Source organism: Lactuca sativa, chromosome 5 (genome assembly GCF_002870075.4).
Source record: "Lactuca sativa cultivar Salinas chromosome 5, Lsat_Salinas_v11, whole genome shotgun sequence".
Classification (NCBI taxonomy): domain Eukaryota; kingdom Viridiplantae; phylum Streptophyta; class Magnoliopsida; order Asterales; family Asteraceae; genus Lactuca; species Lactuca sativa.
The window spans coordinates 128794774-128813769 of record NC_056627.2 but is presented as its reverse complement, the minus strand read 5'-3'; the positions used below and the strand labels follow the sequence as shown (position 1 = coordinate 128813769).

Genomic DNA, 18996 nt, shown 5'->3' with positions numbered 1-18996 from the left:
ATAGATTTCACTACTGAAGTCACACATAAAGCTTGTTCAAAGCTTTTAAACACTACTAATGACATCCATTAACAATCTTCTTAAGAGTAATAATTTATATCCAACTTAATTCCGTTAATCACCATTAAAGCCTTAAGAGCTTAAAGTTGAAGGAGATGATTACCTAATAAGCTTTTGATGTCTAATCATCGGAGCTCCTTCCTTTAAGGAACATGAAGTGTTTTTGGTAAGAATAAGGCTAATCAGGGGGTTTAATCTATACGATACCGTGTCGTTGTGGTTTGTTTACTGCGCTGCGACGACCTTTTGACCGGATGTCGAAGGTAGTCACTTTATTGTGACTACATGTTGTTCTGCTTGCGACACCATGGTGCTCTTCCTCAACGACATCCTACTTTGGTCACCGCGCCGTGACACCCATCTATCGCGTCGTGTGGTAAAGTATATTACTATTTCTGTCTACATTAGACGAACACATCTGAATCCTAATCATCATTGTTGCACCGCGATGAGCTACTTCGTGGTACCTGCTTGATAGTAGCTCTTAGTCGATTTCATTCTAGCTTTGGGACATTTTTGTCCCAACTTCTAACCTTAATAACTTCTTCATTTCTAACTTGTTGTCTATGATCTTTATATCTATGCGAATGTGTGAACATACTCTATAACTCTGTTAAGTCATATCTTACTGACTTAATGTCATACCCCCGTCCGACGGGGGAAACGTCGGGCTGTGTGACGTAGTCATGGATCACAGTTATTGCACATACATTGAATTGTACAAAATGTAAACTCTCATTATTATCGAAATAAGTTTACATTGTCATTATCAACTAATACATTATTGAAACACGATACATGAGAAAAGTAGTACAAATATCGAAAGTTTCAAGGGTCTTCAACATACGAGTTCTTCCCGCTGCTAATGGTTTTGAGAATACATGCGTTTTAAAAATACGTCAACATAAAGTTACTATGAAGTGATATGTGTTGTATCATGATATTTATGATATTTGTGTTATAATATGAAGAAATATGTCTTGTAATAATTTACAATGTCGAAATACTATGAGAATCTTGCCTGATTACAATGATAAAATACTATTGGAGTAATATTAAATTATTTCAGAATAAAACACCATTATATATGACGTTACACCTCATCGTGTGAAAAACATATGCAACAACTTGTGGTTGAATTTATTGTCGTTCCTTTAATTGATAACTCCATATTAGCCCTCCTTTTTATCTCTTTGATTCTACATGATATTCTACATGATATTAAGTAAGACTCCTTGTCATATTTATATAACTATTAACTAGTGTATGTTTATTAATCATCATGCAGGCAATTATTTTAAACATTTATTAAATAATTAATATAGTTTATAGTTTCTTTCTTGATTGTTGTTTTAGTATAAGGATGATGATGCATTTTGTTTCATTGTTGCAAACTTTTTAATTGGAATATTGAACTTTTTATTTTGTATATTTCCCACAAAATAAGGTCTCAAATTTAAGCATGAACATCACCTGCATGGGTAACGGGATATGAATTCACTATCTGATTTTGTGACATGTTTGATTGTTAAATGAGCGGAATTCAATTAAATCAAGATGCTTCATTTTTTTTTTCACGGGTTTCACCTTTCTTACAGGAGGGTGGAAGGATTTTAACTTCGTTCTTCCATTTTTTTTTTATTAGAAGGCCAACAATATCTTCATTATACATATATTGATATAAATACACACATATAGTTATGTATATTTACACCAACAGTAATCATTTTAATTTAAATAGACAATGAGTCTTTGTTTAACTGAGGATAAAAAATTAGCCTATAAAAAATAACATTTATAAAACTAGCTGGAAAATATAAAAAGAGATAACAAAATATTTTAGAAAAATGAGTTTCTTATGATTATATGATTAATTAAGTGTATATTTGAAAGAATTATAAAAAAACTCCTGAAAAACTAGTAAACTATTTAAAAATCTAACTTATAGAAAAAGTTGGCTTCAAACTCAGCCTAAGAAATTTTTTAACTTTCTATAATTAAATTTCATTCCATTTCAACATATTCAATTACTTCCATAATTAATTCTACAAACCAAACTACCAGTAAGGATGATGTTTACCCTTTTTACTTAATTTTGAATGTCAAATAACCATTCTACTTATAAAACAATAAAAAGAAATATATGAGTTTTTTTTTTTTAAAAAAGTAGCAACTTTTTAGCTCCCATGGCCATTTCAAATGAAATCATTACAAATACAACATATTCAAAATCAACACAAAACAGAAGAAGAAGAAAAACGAACTCAATTGATCTTATACATTGCATGAAAAAGAGCATCAGATGGGAAAAACTGGGTCAAAGAGTCAACCAGAATGATTTATTATGAGCAACATGAAATTCTATAATCAAGAATGCTCTTAAATTAACTTAATGGGCAAGCTTTCTCAAAATCCTTCTGCTCTTTGCGACATAACTCAAATTCATCAGTATTGTAGTACATGCATCCTGCATAAGCATCCATCTCTTTTGTGCACTTCTGATGTAGATCTTTCAGCCTACAAGGTAAAAACAAGTTTTTTTTCTTTTTTTTAGGGCAAATGTTTAAAAAATAGGGTTAAGTATAAGAAAAATCAACGTACTTCCATTTATTTGTTTACTATAGCATCCTACTTCTATTTCTTTTTAAGGAATTACAAGGAAAAAGTAAATTTGTAAGAGACTGAATGGGGAAAGCCTAAATCTAATTTCCATAACTTTCTTTATTAAGTTGTTTTTTCTAGTATTAAGTAAATAAGAAATACCCATATATAAGATCATTAAGTAAAGATGAAAAAGCACTTAAAGTTCACACTTTCATCATGATTGAAAGGGAATGAATGAATGATGTGACCCTAAGGTTGATTAGTCATTGTGCAAGAAATCGTCTGACTATATAAGCTTTCTAGGGCTATTTTGGATGATGAAGATGAGGAGGGTATTTTCGTATTTTGAACAGACAAAAACTGCAAATTCTTTGTCCCCCTCAAAAAAAGTAGGACACGAGGTTGCTCTCAATCTCCTGTTTGTGCAAAAGACATGAATACCCTCATCACCCAAAATTTCCCAGACCAGTGTAACAAACGCAACAAATGCAAACTTAAAATCTTTTGTTAAGCATGGGGTTTCTTGTTTTATCAAGGTAGATATTATATTCTTATTTAAGACAAAAAAAAAATTATGAAGATAATACATACTATTAATTATCTTAATACGGTAAGCAAGATAAAAGCAATACTTATCAATTATCCAAAAAGTCCATATATTCAGAATAACAATAATAAAGATAAAAACCAACAAAACAATTGTCGCAAAATATTTACAACAAATAGCAAGAGTGAACCCTGTCAGATAGGATAGATACCCATTTGTGCTTATGGTTGAATTTCCAAACTATGACATGAAGATGTTTATAGAGAGTTCAATGCTTAGTTGACCATTTCTAATTTTCCATCCCAATTCTTAAACAAGTTGTGTGTTTTTTTAATTCCTTCTATCATTGTTTTATGTCCCAAGGGTTATTTTGTGTTTGCACTCACTTGACCCTTCTATTCACTGCTAAAGATCCTACACACAATCATTTCAATGAAACAATAGCCTATAACACTACATTAATGAACAAATTGCATTCATGTCTTGGGTTGTAAACAGACTTACAAAGTTGCACAATATGTGGACTATTTGCCTTAAAATAGATGAGTTGAATTTTTCAATATGGAACCAAATTGATTGTTGTGAATACTACAAGCACTTGTGAAAGTGAAACCCCTACTATGTACATGAATAGTCATTTTCTAGAGATACGTACTCTAAGAATTCTCTGAGTATCACCTTGGATTGAGCACAACTTTTGGTTGTGCATATGGCTCTAATCGACTCATCTTCACTCATGGTACATGGAGTAGATTAGCAGAGATAGTTGAAGATTTGGTATTATCTAGCTAACATCAGATAGGATTTTTGACACCAAGATATATATAGCATCGCAGAAAGGACAGTTTGAGCAAAATGGGAAAATCGGGGAACTGAACTTAACATGTTTCACTAAAGAAGCAAGATGACACTGTATCTAACTGCAATTACGATTGCAATAGTTCCCAAACCAAACTTTGATACAACTTAAAATGAATCATAGATTGAAGCAACTGCAGAAGTCTAACTGATATCTGTGTGCATATAGATAGATGCGAATGAATCAAAGGCATAGCCTAATTACATAGGTCTCTCCATCTCCTATGAAAAATCACACGACCAAGATGAATGGAAAGATGTATACTTACAAGGACAGAACACAGCGGGTCACTTGTCTCCCTTTCTCGAGGCATATCTCGGGATTGGGATCGTCCTTCTTGCACTTGAGGAAGGCAACATTTTCACCTCTGCATCTGGTCGCTATGTGCTTCGATGCCGACATTAGCACCGCCGATGTCGGAATAGGTTCTCCCGCAGTGTTTATCGAACTTGCCATCACAAATTGATCTAAATTGCAATCCCTAAGCCAACAACAAAATCAACGTCGTTACCTTCCAGATTCCAACCCACACATACATTTGTGATGAAATCAGATCAGAAATAATTAGGGAACAAACAGGTATATCAAAGTATAATAGAACATAAACATAGAGATCATCATCAAATTAGGGTTTACGCACCTTTTTGCTTGAGCTTCCACCGGAAATTGATGAGGGTAAGAGGAATGGTGCTCAGACTCGGTCCAGGGCTGGCTTGGCGACTATGACGAACAACGGATGTGTTTGTGTAAATTGCAAAAGATACCCTCTACAATATTTTAACATGCAATGTTATACAAATAATTTTTTTTATTTTCATTTTTGGTCAAACCCGTGACCCTTTAACCAAATGGTCTCTTTCTTTGTCACCTTTAGTCGAGTTCTACGTACTATTCATGGGAAAAAGGGTAAAATCAATTTGGTGTCCATTTATGTTAGAAGAGGTACTTAATCAACTCTACTATATTCTATACACATTTCCTCATCATATCTTTAAAACTCAATGATCATACGAGCTTAGTTGACACTACATGTGACTATATCAAATGGATACATAGTCTAATGTCACAAAGATATAATCTTTACCATTTGAAGGTACAAATAACCCACATAATTTAATCCTTATATATTGAACAACTCAAGCTTAATGATGTTGATGAGGTGAATTTCAACATGATGACTATTGATTTCTGTCCTTTGATATCCGTCACTTAGTCTTGCAAACTCCTAAACATCAGTAAACAAAGTTTTCCAATGGAATCTTCTAAAATACACATTTATCCTATTAAGTATCATCTATATTTAGAACTATGGCATTTTTATTTTGGAGGATTAAGTCTTCAGAGTAGGAGCTTATATAGGGGCAGGGGGGTTGTGCCCCCCCTATTTTTTTTAATAATTAGTCCACAACTATTAAAAAAGTTACATATTACGCATAAAAGTATAAAATTTAACTTTGACCCCCCATGCTCTTCAATTTCTATACACTTTCTATCCCCCCCCCCCCCCCCCCCCCAATTTAAAACTTCAAGCTCTGCCACTGTTCATCTACTTTCAGGACACAGTGTCTCTAATTTTGCTCCACCATTATTACATAGATAGTGGTTGTAACATGTTGGTCTAGAAATCTATATAATTATGTGTAAAACACAATTAAATCACGAAATAAAAGAGCATAAGTATTCAACAAATAAAGAACATACTTTATTTATTGGTTTTTTGTTTTAAGCATAATGATTCGGAAAGAATATACCTTATGAATCCTTTTTAAGAACTCATACTTAACTCTCAGATTTTTCTCACATAAACTCTCTATCTCTCAAAATACAATACAAATCATCAACATTTGACATATAAAAACATTTGATATATATATATATATATATATATATATATATATATATATATATATATATATATATATATATATATATACACAAAACTTAAAATGGTTCCTGTGATTTTCGAAAATATCAAGTTTAGTCCTTAAGTTCAAAAAACCTCACAGATGGTCCCTGTGGTTTCAAAACTTTTAACATTTGGTCATTTTCGCTAACTCCGTTAGCTTTTGGCCGTTAAGTGAAGGGCAATTCTGTCATTTCACTTCCACAGGGACCATTTATGAAGTTTTACCTAATTTTTTTTTAAAAAAAAAAGAAAAAATATATAATTATTTAATATTAAAGGGTCCTCTCTCTCTCTCTCTCTCAAGATTCCAAAAGCTATCAGAAAGGTTCATCTCGTTACTTATCACTCATACTAGCAGCAATCTCCCATCCCGACCTCTTCAAATCGCCTTCAAATCCCGATGATTAATCATCCCCCTCGTTCGATTACCCTACTCGGATTTCTCCTTCACTGATTGTTGATCAATGACATTAGTCATAGGAAGGAACATGGGAAGATGCAGGTTACTCCTGGAAGGCCACCAACGAAATTGGCTAGTGAAGAAGATGGTGGAAATCGATAACTTCCACTACATCTCATCGTACCCTAATCCCTCTTTCTCTTCTTTATTCGACTCAAACAAACAAGGTATTCTCAATTGGGTCAAAATCGGCAATATAAGATTCCACGAACCAGGACACGAGTATTCTCATATTTAGGGAAAATAATCCCTCCGACTTCACATGCCCAAATCTGTTGTCCCTAAAATCAGCAAGGTGAGAACCATAGCTCAGATTTAGTATATCGATTGGTCTATTGATTTTTGATGGTGTATATTTGGTGTTTTGTTTTTGGTTAATGGTTTGCTTCTCATGAAATTCTTGAACGAAGTGGAAGACATGTGTAATTCTTCAAGTTCATCATATAAGTTGTTTTCTTTCGTCTTAGTTGCTGAATAGCTCATGAGATTAAGATAAGAGATAGGATATTCATCAAAGTGTCAAGCGAGTTTCATCTTATGTGGTTTGGATGTGTATTGTTTTCGGTTACGATTTTGATTATAAGGTTCGGTTCCAAGCTTTGATTCCATGCATTATTTTGGTATGGTTTTGAGCTTTGATTTCAGGTTTGATAGCTTGATTTCATATATGGTTTTGACCAATGATTTCAGGTACGGTTATTATTTGGTGCAAGTGGTAATCCATGGTTTCCATTGGCAGAAGAACCGGAACCAGATGTGAGAAGGAGGGTGGAAGAAGTATAGATGGTGTATGGAGCACTTAAGAAAGGCCTCGATCCAATTTTGACTTTTTAAGTCAAACATTGATCACTCATCCATCCATACAAGATCTGGAGCGAGAGAGAGAGAGAGAGAGTGTGTGTGTGTGTGTGAGAGAGAGAGAGAGGGAGAGGGGGGGGGGGGGGGGGGTTGGGACCCTTTAATATTAAATAATTATATATTTTTTCTTTTTTTAAAAAAATAAGGCAAAACTTCATAAATGGTCCATGTGGAAGTGAAATGACATAATTGCCCTTCACTTAACGGCCAAAAGCTAACGGAGTTAGCGAAAAGGACCAAATGTTAAAGGTTTTGAAACCATAGGGACCATCTGTGAGGTTTTTGAACTTAGGGACTAAACTTGATATTTTTGAAAACCACAGGGACCATTTTTGAAGTTTTGTCATACACACACACACACACACACACACACACACATATATATATATATATATATATATATATATTGTGACAACCCAAAATTTCCACTTTATACGAACATTAACTATTCAATAGAAGCTAGTCCAGTTTCAATGAACTTCAGACTTTTCCGAATAAATTTGTGTACATTAGGGTTTACATTTAAGGAGATATCAGGAGAGTGGATGCTCATGGGTTTGTGAAACTTGAGCATTTCAACACTTCATCATGTTAGAGTCCAATTCCAGAATAAAATATTTTCTGCCAAAATATTTCAGGACTATAAATAGAATTCTGAACTAAATTATTCATTATTCACCTTTCCAACTAGAGAAAAGCCATATTCTCTCTCACGGATCTTCGGGTTTTCATCCCAAATCGTGAGTACACTTCTCTAGTTGTGTTATAATGTTTGTTTTATGCTTATTAACATAGATTACATGTCTAATATGTGAGATCCGGGAGTTTACCGCCCAAGAACGTTCTTGGGGAGTAAACTCCAAAATGGAGCTTTAAGGCTATCTAGTCCCAGTTCCTTGTTAGACAACTAGTTTAGCATAATATGTAGGATCATTTGAGGCTAGAAATCATTCAAGAACACCAAGTTTTAGGAGTTTACGGCCCAAGAATTTCATGGACCGTAAACACCATTTTCAAGGGCCAAAAGTGTGTCCTAATTACTCCTAAGGCTTTAGACATTTAACCCCATTTAATCCTAGCTAATTTTTGGACTTTTAAACATCAAGAACACCCCTTAAAGGAGTTTATGGCCAAGGATATGCTCTTGGGCCGTAAACTCCAAGTAAAGGCACCAAAGTGTGCCTAAAGTCCCCCTTAGCCTAAATCAAAAGCCTAGAAATTATCCTACATGTGCAAGGGACTTAAAAGAATTAAAACATCCACCCCATGAGAGTTTACGGCCATAAACTCTAAGGGGTATGGTCTTTAGGCCGTTTACTCCTCAAAGGAGTGTTATCTATGCCCTAAACTACCCAAAGGATTAAACCACCAAGCTAGGCTTATTCTAGGATTCATTTAGCACCTTAAAACACCCAAAACCACCAAGAGTGGAGTTCAGGGCCGTAAACTCAAGGGTTTACGACCGTAAACTCCTTAAGTGGGGTTTGTTGGGTGGTAAACTCATATACAAGTTCCTTGGAAGCTTTAAACCCCTTTAGCTTGTCCCATAACAACTTAGATGCAACCATTAGGACCTATAACACATATACAAAGTGTTTACATGTTCCTAAGTGTCCTAACTTATTTCATTAAGTTATTATTTGGATAATTAGTTATATAGATGCTCATTATATGATAACTAGGCTCGTGCGTGTAAACAAGTCTCCGTTTGCCACCTAGCACGATATCCGACACTACAATCCAATCCACTCACCACAAGTGAGTTCATACCCCTTTAATTAACCTTTGAAATGCTTTTAAATGTTTTAAATACTTTATGGGGGGGGGGATACAAGTTCAATGCTTATAGTTATTGAAATCAATCACATGTGATTGCATTAATCACATGTGATTAATAACTAGAAAACCAATGATTATATCACTGTTCAAACTGTTTATCAAACTGCTTTACTTCAAAATGTTTTACAAACTCTTTTACTTATCAAATGCTTTTATTTAAACTTTGTTATACTTCTTATAAATTGCATGCCCATATATGTATAGATATATAAGCAATGTTTAAAGGGCTTAAAGGCCATCCGCCCTATTTCCTTTTTCTTGATTTGGATGTGGTCTGGTGGGATTTCGGGTGACCGTCCGAAGGTCGTTTCAATATTAGTTATATATCAATTATACATATATAGACATAAAAGTACTTCCATATTCATGCGACTATACACATCATTAGTAAGTTACCATCGGGGTAACACAGGATCATACTACTACAACTTCTAGATGAATGAGTCAGTTCATTCATGAGTCTATACATTACATTACTATGAGAACATATACATTACATTACTACGAGAACATATACAACTATACTAGAAAGAGAACATATACAACTATACTAGGAGGAGAACATTTACAACTATACTAGAAAGAGAACATATACAACTATACTAGGAGGAGAACATATACAACTATACTAGAACGAGAAACATTACACTACATATACAAGAATACGTTAACAATTGTGATCCACTGGATCGGAGCATGCCTTAAATGTCATGGCCCGAGTTGTAGCCAGAATTCTCTTGGAGGGAGAGCGTGAGTTTGCGTATAGATCTATATTGGATTGACTATCCTACACCTTGCTGCTAGCTACAGCCGGACTTGCAGGTCTGCGGGTGCCAAACGTCATTCCGTTATTACGATCATTTATATTGGGTTGACTATCCTACACCTTGCTGCTAGCTACAGCCGGACTTGCAGGTCTGCGGGTGCCAAACGTCATTCCGTTATTACGACCATTCGTATGTCGTTGTTACCAGTCGATAGTATGGTGCAATTATCACATTATACCTTAATATAAATCCGGTTTAAGGTAGTTAGTACAGCAGTAGTTCCTATAATACAAAACTACAGTACTATAATGATTTACCCATTACATATTTTTAGTGATAACTCACTTAAACATTAATGTACAAACTATATTTGTTAAATGATAGTTACACTTGGGAATTTACACACTTTCACAACACACGAGCATACAAAACAGTTAAGCCTTGGTAGAAGGCTACTTTAATAGAAAATATAGGTTTTTCTGAGAGATTCAAACTTTTACAAACACTTACATACATTTTACAAACATATACTTGAGACACGTTCAAACGTTTTGATAACAAACACCGACACTAAAATACTTATGAACTCACCAGCTTAATGCTGATAAACTCTTTCAAAATAACTTGTATTCTCAGGTCATCAGTAGACAGGTACCGATGCCAACTTTTGAGAAGATGGAGCGCATTCAAGACTCATCATATTATTTTGATTTACATTATATTTTTGGTGTCTAGAACTGTACCGAACACGCTTGTATTAAAATTATATATTTAATGCAATGGATGATGTTGTTTGCTTATTTACATTTACCGTGTTGTGATACTGTACATGACATCCTCCGCCCTCAGAACGTTTCCGCCGTTCTTGATTTTGGGGTGTGACAGATTGGTATCAGAGCATTGTTTATAGTGAATCAAGTATATCAACCCATAAAAGATATACTAAACTATAAACCCATTAGGGATTAATGCACTTTGACCCAGAGTCTATACTTTAAATATTAAAATATTTAATTAAGTATACTAGTCTACATTCATACTAAAATCAGAGTCACAATGACAAGAACAAAAGTATTACGATTGTTAAATATCACAAGTGAGCTCCGGGATGTATGGTCAGTCCTGGGAATGGCATAACCTGATTAACTATGCTGGTCCTAGGAGTGATTATCATATGCCCTAGAATGGTTGTGATGTGTTAACAAGTCTAAAAACTTACCAACAATACCACAAGAAGATTAGTAAAACTTAAACTTAAAATACTATAGGTGTATTTTGTACTAATAGTTGCATGTATACTATATTCTTGTACCTCTCTTCTCGCGTAGATTTAAATGGCTGGATTCCATCACGGCGACCCGTACTTTCCAAATGAAGGCAATGCCGGGTGGATCAAAGAAGAGCCCGAAGATGAGCATCCAATCCCTTTGGATGATTACCTCGCAGAAGGCTTTTCTGATGGATCCGACTCCGAGCCTGAAGTCAACAACCTACCGCTAGTAGGTCAAGCCCCGAACAACAACCCCCGACCAGCTTTTCCAGGTCCTACTCCCTTGTGGGCGACCAACTTGAATCGCTGGAGTGATGAACAGGGTCAACCCTTACCATACTTTGGGGACCGAAGCTTTTACAACGTCAGTGAAGGTGGTTCTGCTGACCGAGCTCTGCCCGTCATTATCTGCAGAATAGCTCATAATGTTGAGCAAGGTCGAGCAGCCATTGACCGGGTCATGGAGATTGATGCCAACTCTGGTGTCAACACAGTCCGCATCCGCCGTCTTGAAGAAGACATGGAACGGACCCGAAGAACCAATGAAACCCTGCAGCAACAGCTGACTGCCTCCCGAGCTGAAGTCTTGGAACTTCGAGCCTGTCAGAGGGCTCAGGAGCGACACCTTCAAGAGGTGTTTCGTCAAGTGTCCGACCTCAGGGCTCGCCCGAGGAATTCCCATCGCCGTTAGATGATGTCTAGTACATCTCTATCTTTTGGTTAAGGAATAGCCTTTAGCATCTGTGCTCTAAGTAGCACATGTCTGTAAAATATTCCTAACTTTCAGTACTCTATTTAGGAATCTAAGAACTGCCAAACTTTTCTGTATGGTATGATGTAAGACCTACTGATAGGTCGATTTTCCCTGAACTTATTACATCAGTAATACCAGTATTAGTGACATCTATCGAATCTGTGGGAAAAACCTGTACATTTGTGTTTCCTACTAATATTCTTTGTTGCGATCTCAAACACTCATTCAACTGTTGGGCTATGGTTAGTTAGTCCATGTGTCACTCTCACGTTGCTTACAAATTGATTCTTACCATTTTTATTATCTTTATAAACTTATAGCTGAAAGATGCCTCCTCGCAAATCTCCCAGGAATAACCCTGCACCTCCACCACCTCCTCCGCCCCCGGTCATCGATACTGCAGCCCTGAATGCTGCCGTAGCTGCAGCAGTGGCGACTGCCATGGCTCAGTATCACTCATCTGATGCCAGCAGAGGTGGAACCCCTGTGGAATCAATTCCGGTTGAAACCCCTGTGCGCTCGAGAGAGTGCTCCTACAAGGATTTCACCAATTGCAAGCCGAAGCCTTTCTATGGCACCGGCGGAGTCATTGCCCTCTCGCAATGGTTCGAGAAGACTAAATCAGTCTTCGAAATCTTTTCATGCCCTGCTGCGAGCAAAGTCAAATATGCCGCATGCACCTTTGAAGGAAAGGCCCTGACATGGTGGAACGGCCATGTTAAGGCACTAACCCTCGTCGTAGCCAACGACATAGGCTGGGAAACGATGAAAGACCTCATGATTGAGGAATATTGCCCGAGGGGCGAAGTCTAGAAATTGGAACAGGAACTTTGGAACCTGACTATGAAGGGCACCAACGTGGTCGCTTATACTGCCCGATTCAGCGAGCTGGTGGCCCTCTGCCCCAATATGGTTCCCACTGAAGGGAAAAAGATCGAAAGGTACATATGGGGGCTAGTGCCTCCGTATCAGGGGAATGTCCTAGCATCAAACCCCGCTACCTTCGACAGTGCCAAACGACTGGCACAGCGACTCATTGACCATGGAGTCAAGACCCCTGCAACAACAACCACCCTAACCATCCCGGGACCCTCCAAACCCGCTGACACTAAGCGGAAATTCTGGGATGAAAATAAGATGCAACGGGCTTCCAAAAAGTAGCAAATTTTGGCAATGCATGCCGCAATAACCCCTGCTGCTGCTACTGCTCCGGGGAAGCAGTATACTGGAAGTTTGCCTAAGTGCAACAAATGCAACTTCCATCACAACGGCCCCTGCCGTGAAATGCAGTGCTCTAATTGCAACAGGAAAGGACACACCGTCCATTTCTGTAAATTCTCGGCACAACCGATCACCCAGGTCCCTGGCTCTGGCGCGAGCCCGACCTGCTATGGATGTGGCGAAGCAGGCCACTAAAAGAGGGACTGCCCCAAAGCGAAGAATGCTGGAGGAGCAGGGAGGGTACTAGCTATAGGCCACGGGGAAGCAGTTGCTGACTTGACAGTGGTGACTGCTATGTTCCTCCTCGATAACTCCTATGCATGCATTCTGTTCGATAGTGGAGCGGAGCGAAGCTTCGTAAACCATAAATTTGCTCGCATGCTTAAACAACCACCACACGCACTCAAAGAACAATTCACATTAGAAATGGCTAATGGAAAAACTGAAAGTACGAATAGCATATACTTAGGTTGTACCCTAACTCTAGATAACCATTCATTCTTCATCGACCTCATGCCGGTCTCAATAAAAAGCTTCGACGTTATCATTGGCATGGATTGGTTAAGCCTTGATCGCGCCGACATCATGTGCTACGAGAAAGCAGTCCGTCTAAACCTCCCGTCTAACAAAACTCTTATAGTCTACGGCGACAAACCCGGTGCAAGTCTTCGTATTATATCAAGTATTCAAGCACAGAAGTATCTGCGCAAAGAATACCACGCATTCCTTGTTCACGTCGTCGACACGAGCCTCGAAACGAAAGAACTAAAGAACATCCCAGTAGTGAGCGACTTCCCCGACATTTTCCCAGAAGAGCTACCTGGATTACCTCCGCAATGACAGGTCGAGTCCAGAATCGACTTAGTCCTAGGAGCTACCCCAGTAGCCAAGTCGCCCTACCGTTTAGCACCAGCTGAGATGCAGGAACTCTCTGGTCAACTTAATGAACTGCTCAGCAAGGGCTTTATAAGACCAATTTTCTCACCTTGGGGAGCACCGGTCTTGTTCGTTAAGAAGAAAGACGGATCATTCCGTATGTGTATTGACTATAGAGAACTCAACAAACTGACGGTCAAAAATCGTTACCCTCTGCCTCGCATAGACGATCTATTTGACCAACTGCAAGGGGCGAACTAATTTTCCAAAATTGATCTGAGATCCGGATATCACCAGTTACGAGTACTAGAGGAGGATGTGCCGAAGACAGCCTTCCGAACTCGTTACGGACATTACGAGTTCGTGGTGATGCCATTCGGATTGACCAATACGCCCGCAGTCTTCATGGATCTGATGAATAGAGTATGCCGACCTTACTTGGATCAGTTCGTCATCGTTTTCATTGACGACATCCTGATCTACTCCCGAAGTAAGGAAGAGCATGGCGATCACCTGCAACAAGTTCTAGGGACATTAAGAAAGGAGAAACTTTATGCGAAGTTCTCGAAATGTGAATTTTGGATCCGAAGAGTCGAATTCTTAGGACACGTGGTAAGCAAAGAGGGAATCCACATGGACCCGTCCAAAATTAAAGCCATTGAGAACTGGTCAGCACCGAAGACGCCTACTGAAATTCGCCAATTTCTAGGCCTTGCTGGCTACTACCGTAGATTCATTCAGAACTTCTCCCAAATAGCGAAACCCCTTACAACCTTGACCTAGAAAGGCGTGGCCTTTGACTGGGAAGAGAAACAAGAGAGAGCATTCCAAACGCTCAAACGAGCCTTGTGCACCACGCCAATACTATCCCTCCCCGAAAGGATAGAAGACTTCATAGTCTATTGCGATGCAACGAATCAAGGACTCGGGTGTGTTCTGATGCAGCGAGGTAAGGTCATCGCCTACGCCTCGAGACAGTTGAAGACACACGAGGTTAACTACATGACACACGATCTTGAACTGGGAGCAGTGGTATTTGCTCTGAAGATCTGGAGACATTACTTGTACGGAACGAAAAGCACTATCTGTACCGACCACAAGAGTTTGCAACACATTTTCGATCAGAAGTAGCTCAACATGAGACAACGACGGTGGGTCGAGCTACTCAGTGACTACGAATGCGATATTCGTTATCATCCGGGTAAAGCCAACGTAGTAGCAGACGCCCTAAGTCGGAAGGAATATTCTGGTCGCAAAGTCAAGTCATTGTCAATAACCATCCATTCACACTTTTCTAAGCAAATTCAGGCGGCTCAACTTGAAGCCATGAAACCTGAAAATGTGACGAGTGAATCCCTTAGGGGAATGGACAAGAATTTAGAAGCCAAGGGTGACGGAGCCTTATATTTCATGAACCGGATCTGGACACCGAAACACGGTGGTTTCCGAGACTTGGTCATGACCGAGGCGCACAACACTCGGTATTCCGTCCACCCAGGTTCAGATAAGATGTATCTGGATCTTAAAAAGCTATACTGGTTGCCTAATATGAAAGCAGAGATTGCTACCTTCGTAAGTAAATGCCTTACTTGCGCAAAGGTTAAGGTCGAGTACCAGAAGCCCTCTGGTTTACTGCAACAACCAGAGATTCCAGAATGGAAGTGGGAGCGGATCACTATGGATTTCATAACCAAGTTACCCAAGACAATTGGTGGACTTGATACCATATGGGTCGTCGTCGATAGATTGACCAAGTCTGCACACTTCCTGCCTATCAAAGAAACCGACAAAATGGAGAAACTTACGAGAACATACATTAAGGAAATTGTACGACTACATGGTGTACCTATGTCCATTATCTCCGATAGAGATAGTAGGTTCACCTCAAGGTTCTGGCAATCGCTACAACATTCCTTAGGAACAAGGCTGGACATGAGCACAACCTACCATCCACAGACCGACGGACAGAGTGAGAGGACCATCCAAACACTGGAAGATATGTTGCGAGCCTGCATGATTGACTTTGGGAAGGAATGGGATACTCACTTACCCCTTGTCAAGTTTTCCTATAATAAAAGTTATCACACGAGCATCAAGGCTGCTCCATTTGAAGCTCTCTACGGCCGAAAGTGCAGATCTCCTCTGTACTGGGCTGAGGTGGGTGATACCCAATTAGCCAGGGGGCAAGCTTCTGACAGTACTCTCACCAGTCCGGAGATCAATCGGGAAACGACAGAGAAAATCGTTCAGATCCGTGAACGATTAAAAACCTCTAGAGACCGACAAAAGAGCTACGCTGATAAACGAAGAAAACCTTTGGTCTTGATACGCTTCGGAAAACGTGGGAAGCTTAATCCGAGGTACATAGGGCCTTTCGAGATTCTCGCAAGAGTTGGGCCCGTAGCTTACAAACTCGACCTACCCGACGTACTTCGTAACGTACATTCTACATTCCACGTATCTAACTTGAAAATTTGTCTATCCGACGAGACTCTTGTAATCCCACTCGACGAGATCGAGATCAACGAGAGCCTCAACTTCGTGGAAGAACCAGTAGAGATCATGGACCGTGAGGTCAAGCAGACGAAGCAAAGTCGTATCCCTATCGTGAAGGTTCGCTGGAACGCCAAGCGAGGACTGGAATTCACTTGGGAACGCGAGGATCAGATGAAACTGAAATACCCTCATCTTTTCGCTTAATTGTTTGTAACTTCTTATTTGCTTAAATTCTAATTTCGGGAAGAAATTCCTTCTAACGGGGGGATGATGTGACAACCCGAAATTTCCACTTTGTACGAACATTAACTATTCAATAGAATCTAGTCCAGTTTCAATGAACTTCAGACTTTTCCGAATAAATTTGTGTACATTAGGGTTTACATTTAAGGAGATATCAGGAGAGTGGATGCTCATGGGTTTGTGAAACTTGAGAATTTCAACACTTCATCATGTTAGAGTCCAATTCCAGAATAAAGTATTTTCTGCCAAAATATTTCAGGACTATAAATAGAATTCTGAACTAAATTATTCATTATTCACCTTTCCAACTAGAGAAAAGCCATATTCTCTCTCACGGGTCTTCGGGTTTTCATCCCAAATCGTGAGTACACTTCTCTAGTTGTGTTATAATGTTTGTTTTATGCTTATTAACATAGATTACATGTCTAATATGTGAGATCCGGGAGTTTACCGCCCAAGAACGTTCTTGGGGAGTAAACTCCAAAATGGAGCTTTAAGGCTATCTAGTCCCAATTCCTTGTTAGACAACTAGTTTAGCATAATATGTAGGATCATTTGAGGCTAGAAATCATTCAAGAACACCAAGTTTTAGGAGTTTACGGCCCAAGAATTTCTTGGACCGTAAACACCATTTTCAAGGGCCAAAAGTGTGTTCTAATTACTCCTAAGGCTTTAGACATTTAACCCCATTTAATCCTAGCTAATTTTTGGACTTTTAAACATCAATAACACCTCTTAAAGGGAGTTTACGACCAAGGATATGCTCTTGGGCCGTAAACTCCAAGTAAAGGCACCAAAGTGTGCCTAAAGTCCCCCTTAGCCTAAATCAAAAGCCTAGAAATTATCCTACATGTGCAAGGGACTTAAAAGAATTAAAACATCCACCCCATGAGAGTTTACGGCCGTAAACTCTAAGGGGTATGGTCTTTAGGTCGTAAACTCCTCAAAGGAGTGTTATCTATGCCCTAAACTACCCAAAGGATTAAACCACCAAGCTAGGCTTATTCTAGGATTCATTTAGCACCTTAAACACCCAAAACCACCAAGAGTGGAGTTCACGGCCGTAAACTCAAGGGTTTACGACCGTAAACTCCTTAAGTGGGGTTTGTTGGGTGGTAAACTCATATACAAGTTCCTTGGAAGCTTTAAACCCCTTTAGCTGTTCCCATAACAACTTAGATGCAACCATTAGGACCTGTAACACTTATATAAAGTGTTTACATGTTCCTAAGTGTCCCAACTTATTTCATTAAGTTATTATTTGGCTAATTAGTTATATAGATGCTCATTATATGATAACTAGGCTCGTGCGTGTAAACAAGTCTCCGTTTGCAACCTAGCACGGTATCCGACACTACAATCCAATCCACTCACCACAAGTGAGTTCATACCCCTTTAATTAACCTTTGAAATGCTTTTAAATGTTTTAAATACTTTATGGGGGGGGGGATACAAGTTCAATGCTTATAGTTATTGAAATCAATCACATGTGATTGCATTAATCACATGTGATTAATAACTAGAAAACCAATGATTATATCACTGTTCAAACTGTTTATCAAACTGCTTTACTTCAAAATGTTTTACAAACTCTTTTACTTATCAAATGCTTTTATTTAAACTTTGTTATACTTCTTATAAATTGCATGCCCATATATGTATAGATATATAAGCAATGTTTAAAGGGCTTAGGAAGGCCATCCCCCCTATTTCCTTTTTCTCGATTTGGATGTGGTTTGGTGGGATTTCGGGTGACCGTCCGAAGGTCGTTTCAATATTAGTTATATATCAATTATACATATATAGACATAAAAGTACTTCCATATTCATGCGTACTATACACATCATTAGTAAGTTACCATCGGGGTAACACATGATCATACTACTACAACTTCTAGATCAATGAGTCAGTTCATTCATGAGTCTATACATTACATTACTATGAGAACATATACATTACATTACTACGAGAACATATACAACTATACTAGAAAGAGAACATATACAACTATACTAGGAGGAGAACATATACAACTATACTAGAAAGAGAACATATACAACTATACTAGGAGGAGAACATATACAACTATACTAGAACGAGAAACATTACACTACATATACAAGAATACGTTAACAATTGTGATCCACTGGATCGGAGCATGCCTTAAATGTCATGGCCCGAGTTGTAGCCAGAATTCTCTTGGAGGGAGAGCGTGAGTTTGCGTATAGATCTATA

General features: G+C 38.3%; 1 protein-coding gene across 1 annotated transcript; it reads right to left on the bottom strand.

The window, feature by feature from the left end:
* Positions 1–2304: 2304 nt before the first annotated feature.
* LOC111887284 (NADH dehydrogenase [ubiquinone] 1 alpha subcomplex subunit 8-B) lies at positions 2305–4841 on the bottom strand. The gene is made up of 3 exons (XM_023883452.3): positions 4711–4841; positions 4339–4551; positions 2305–2577 (listed from the first exon to the last, which is right to left on the bottom strand). The coding sequence occupies exons 2-3, from the start codon at positions 4524–4526 to the stop codon at positions 2445–2447; spliced, it is 321 nt and encodes a 106-aa protein (XP_023739220.1). The 5' UTR covers positions 4527–4551; positions 4711–4841; the 3' UTR covers positions 2305–2444.
* Between the last annotated feature and the right edge of the window lie 14155 nt (positions 4842–18996).

What these genes read in the sequence shown, in the direction of transcription:
- LOC111887284 (XM_023883452.3), bottom strand. Translation starts at nt 4,526, where the DNA reads ATGGCAAGTTCGATAAACACTGCGGGAGAACCTATTCCGACATCGGCG. An exon ending in ACCCGCTGTGTTCTGTCCTT is followed by an intron (nt 2,578 to 4,338) that starts GTAAGTATACAT and finishes TTTACCTTGTAG; the next exon opens with GCTGAAAGATCTACATCAGA.